At 54.5% G+C, this 2,722-nt stretch overlaps 1 protein-coding gene across 2 annotated transcripts; it reads left to right on the forward strand.

The window, feature by feature from the left end:
• The first annotated feature begins 10 nt into the window (after positions 1-10).
• STARD5 (StAR related lipid transfer domain containing 5) lies at positions 11-1,952 on the forward strand. Of its 2 annotated transcripts, none has more exons than XM_040466595.1 (4): positions 11-205; positions 853-902; positions 1,255-1,387; positions 1,516-1,952. In XM_040466595.1, the coding sequence occupies exons 1-4, from the start codon at positions 107-109 to the stop codon at positions 1,558-1,560; spliced, it is 327 nt and encodes a 108-aa protein (XP_040322529.1). In that variant the 5' UTR covers positions 11-106; the 3' UTR covers positions 1,561-1,952. The 2 variants fall into 2 exon arrangements, with proteins under 2 accessions (XP_040322529.1, XP_040322530.1); XM_040466596.1 differs by having other exon boundaries at positions 137-205; positions 853-955.
• Positions 1,953-2,722: the final 770 nt, after the last annotated feature.

Below are 2,722 nucleotides of genomic sequence, written 5' to 3' on the forward strand. Positions count from 1 at the left end.
GGGGCCCAGGTTCCGCCCGGGCCCGCGAGCTGCGGCCTCCGGGACCCGGCGCCCGCCGCCGCTCAGCCGGGACGCGACCCCGCAGCCACGCGCGGCCCTTGGCGCTATGGACCCGGCGCTGGCCGCGCAGATGGGCGAGACGGTGGCGGAGAAGATGCTCCAGTACCGGCGAGACAAGTCAGGATGGAAAATTTGCCGGGAAGCCGTGAGTGAGGAGCTGGGCAGGAAGGGGTCGTGGGGCCTTTGCTCCCTGGGGCCGGGGTCTCCTCCGTAGACCCCAGGCTCCTCCTCTTCCCGCTGCTTTCTGCATTCCAATACCCTGGAGCTGGATTGGGAGGAGATTCCCTTGAGGGTTGTTTCCTTAAAAAAAAAAAAAAAAAAAAAAAAAAAAAATCCTAGGCCTGTTGTGCACACTATGACCCCGGGAGATAAGTGTCTGTCCCTTTCCTTGTGTGACTTGTCCAAGGCCACCTGGCTAGCACACGGTGGTTTGGAGTCGAGCCAAAACACCAGGTTCCAAAGCCTGCACCTCTCTGTGTTCCCGGGAGGGCGGCATGGGAATAGTTTTTGCCTGCGCAGCTCATGATTTTTAACGAGCAGACTGACATTGCTGGAGGAAACAAAATGCGAGGTGATTTGGAGAGGTTGGAAAACCGCCCAGAGCTCTTGGAATCCAAGAGCTCCATCTCGTTCAGCTTTGGCCAGGACCCCCGCCCTGGCACACGAGTGGGGTCACGCACCTTGGAGAATCCCACCTCTCAAGGCTCCAGACTTCCAGACCAGGGGAAGGGGCCAGGTGATCTCCCAGAGCCCTTCTAGCCCTAAATTCTGCGATTCTGTGCCTTTTGACAGAATGGAGTCTCGGTTTCCTGGAGGCCATCTATGGAGTTTCCAGGGAACCTGTAAGTGCCTTGTCCAAGTTCATCAGAAGTGCCACGCCGTTCTGGATGTCTCTGTGGGTTTGCTTCCTAAAATAATTCCAGTCTCCCCGAGCACCCTGGAAGCAGTTGGCCAGTTGTCGTCCAGAAAACCTTCCTGTTTTTATCTCAACCATTTCCAGCAAACTCTCTCTCGTGAAAGTCACTGTCCATTCCTGCAGGCCTGAGGGGAGGCGGGCTGGTAAACCTCAGCCCCCAATCTGCGAGGCTGTCTCAAAGAGCGGTGACAGATGTGTGGCACCGAGTCCTTGTGTACGATCCCAGGATAAAAAGGGTTTGGTTGATGCCCGGCATCACCTTCCTCCTTGTGCTCCAGGTACCGGGGAGAAGGCATCGTGAATGGGACGCCAGAGAAGGTGTGGGGCTGCGTTAAGCCACTTGCTGGGACCCTGAGAGACCAGTGGGATGAGAATGTGAGCAGCTTTGAAATTGTCGAAAGCATCACGGATGTAAGTCTTTGCGAGCGCTCTTACCCTGGCAGTCACCTCCCTCTGGAGCTGGTCAGCGGCAGCTCTTGGCAAGGGGAGGACCCTGCAGACCCCTGGTACCCAGCAAACACAGGCTGCCCGCTGGCCAGGTCCAGGTAGGAGACGGCGTGACTGGCGAGGCGGAGGAGCCCTGAGCAGAGTGCAGAGAACGCAGCAGCTGATGAAAAAGTGGGTGTGAATGTGGGCCCTGCAGCTGCTGGGCCAGTGCCTGGATTTGACCTTGACCTCCCAGCTCTGGTTTGAAATATCGTCCTCTGACGGGGCCGTGATCATGAATCCAGAGTCCTGGCCCCAGCGTCGGGGTTCTCTGCCAGCTGCGGGGCTATGCCGGGTGGTGGCTCTGGATTACAGTTTCTCCATTGGTAAGACGCGTGTCCTCTAAGCTAGCCCCGCCCAGTAGAACTTTCCACCACAATGGAATTGTGCTGTAACCACGCCTACTACAGTAGCCACTAGCCCCGTGTGGCCACAGAGCCCTTGAAACGTGTCAAGAAAGTGAAGGAAATGAATTGTTTGAGGAAGTGAATTGCTCATTTTATTTGTTGGTCGTTACTCTCGATGTCAGTTTAAACAGCCACAAGGAGCTATCAGCCACCATAGGGACACAATTCTAGACGGTTGTGTCTTCAGAACATTGAGCCTCAGGAGCTTGTAAGCAGGAAGAACCCACCTCATTCTGATTGTGGAAGTTAAGGCAACAAAACAAAGTCGTAGACAGAAATAATAAGCCAGTTGCCTTGGGGGGAAATGTTGCCAACCGGTTTGATTTTGCCATCTGTGGACGTGACCGCCTCTCGGCTGTTTACACAGACGACGCTGTGAAACCTTCCAGACATAGTGCGGTGTGTTGGTCAGTCGGTAGGACCCAGGTGTTCTCTGCCTCGGCCAAAAGTCACATTGCAGTCCCTTGTCATAGTGTATGTCCCCGTTTCCTGAAGGGCGGGGCACACACCCCTGAGATACAAAAGACGTCAGGCCAGAGCTGAAATTGAATCCCACATGGTGAGATCGCCCCATCTCAGTTTACTCTCTGACAGTCTGAAGAGGGGGGTCTCGGGGACTGATGTGCCTTTTACCGCCGTTTGACATCTGCTAGTCCCCTTAGAATTATAATCCAACAATCCTTTGCCTGTATATTTTGCGGGGGCCTTTATGCCAAGTGATATTTCCACCCCCCGCCCCCCATCTTGGGATAGTTAAATAGCTTCATTTTATCTTTTTTTAATTTTTTTTTAATGTTTATTTATTTTTGAGAGAGACAGAGACAGAACGCGAGGGGGGGAGGGGCAGAGAGAG

This window comes from Herpailurus yagouaroundi, unplaced genomic scaffold, assembly GCF_014898765.1.
Source record: "Herpailurus yagouaroundi ecotype Mexico unplaced genomic scaffold, PumYag 63957, whole genome shotgun sequence".
NCBI classification, from domain to species: Eukaryota; Metazoa; Chordata; class Mammalia; order Carnivora; family Felidae; genus Herpailurus; species Herpailurus yagouaroundi.

Coding starts and splice junctions, on each gene's coding strand:
- STARD5 (XM_040466595.1), top strand. CDS start 107: ATGGACCCGGCGCTGGCCGCGCAGATGGGCGAGACGGTGGCGGAGAAG. Junction 206..852: donor GGAAAATTTGCCGGGAAGCC/GTGAGTGAGGAG, acceptor GCCTTTTGACAG/AATGGAGTCTCGGTTTCCTG. Junction 903..1,254: donor ATGGAGTTTCCAGGGAACCT/GTAAGTGCCTTG, acceptor CTTGTGCTCCAG/GTACCGGGGAGAAGGCATCG.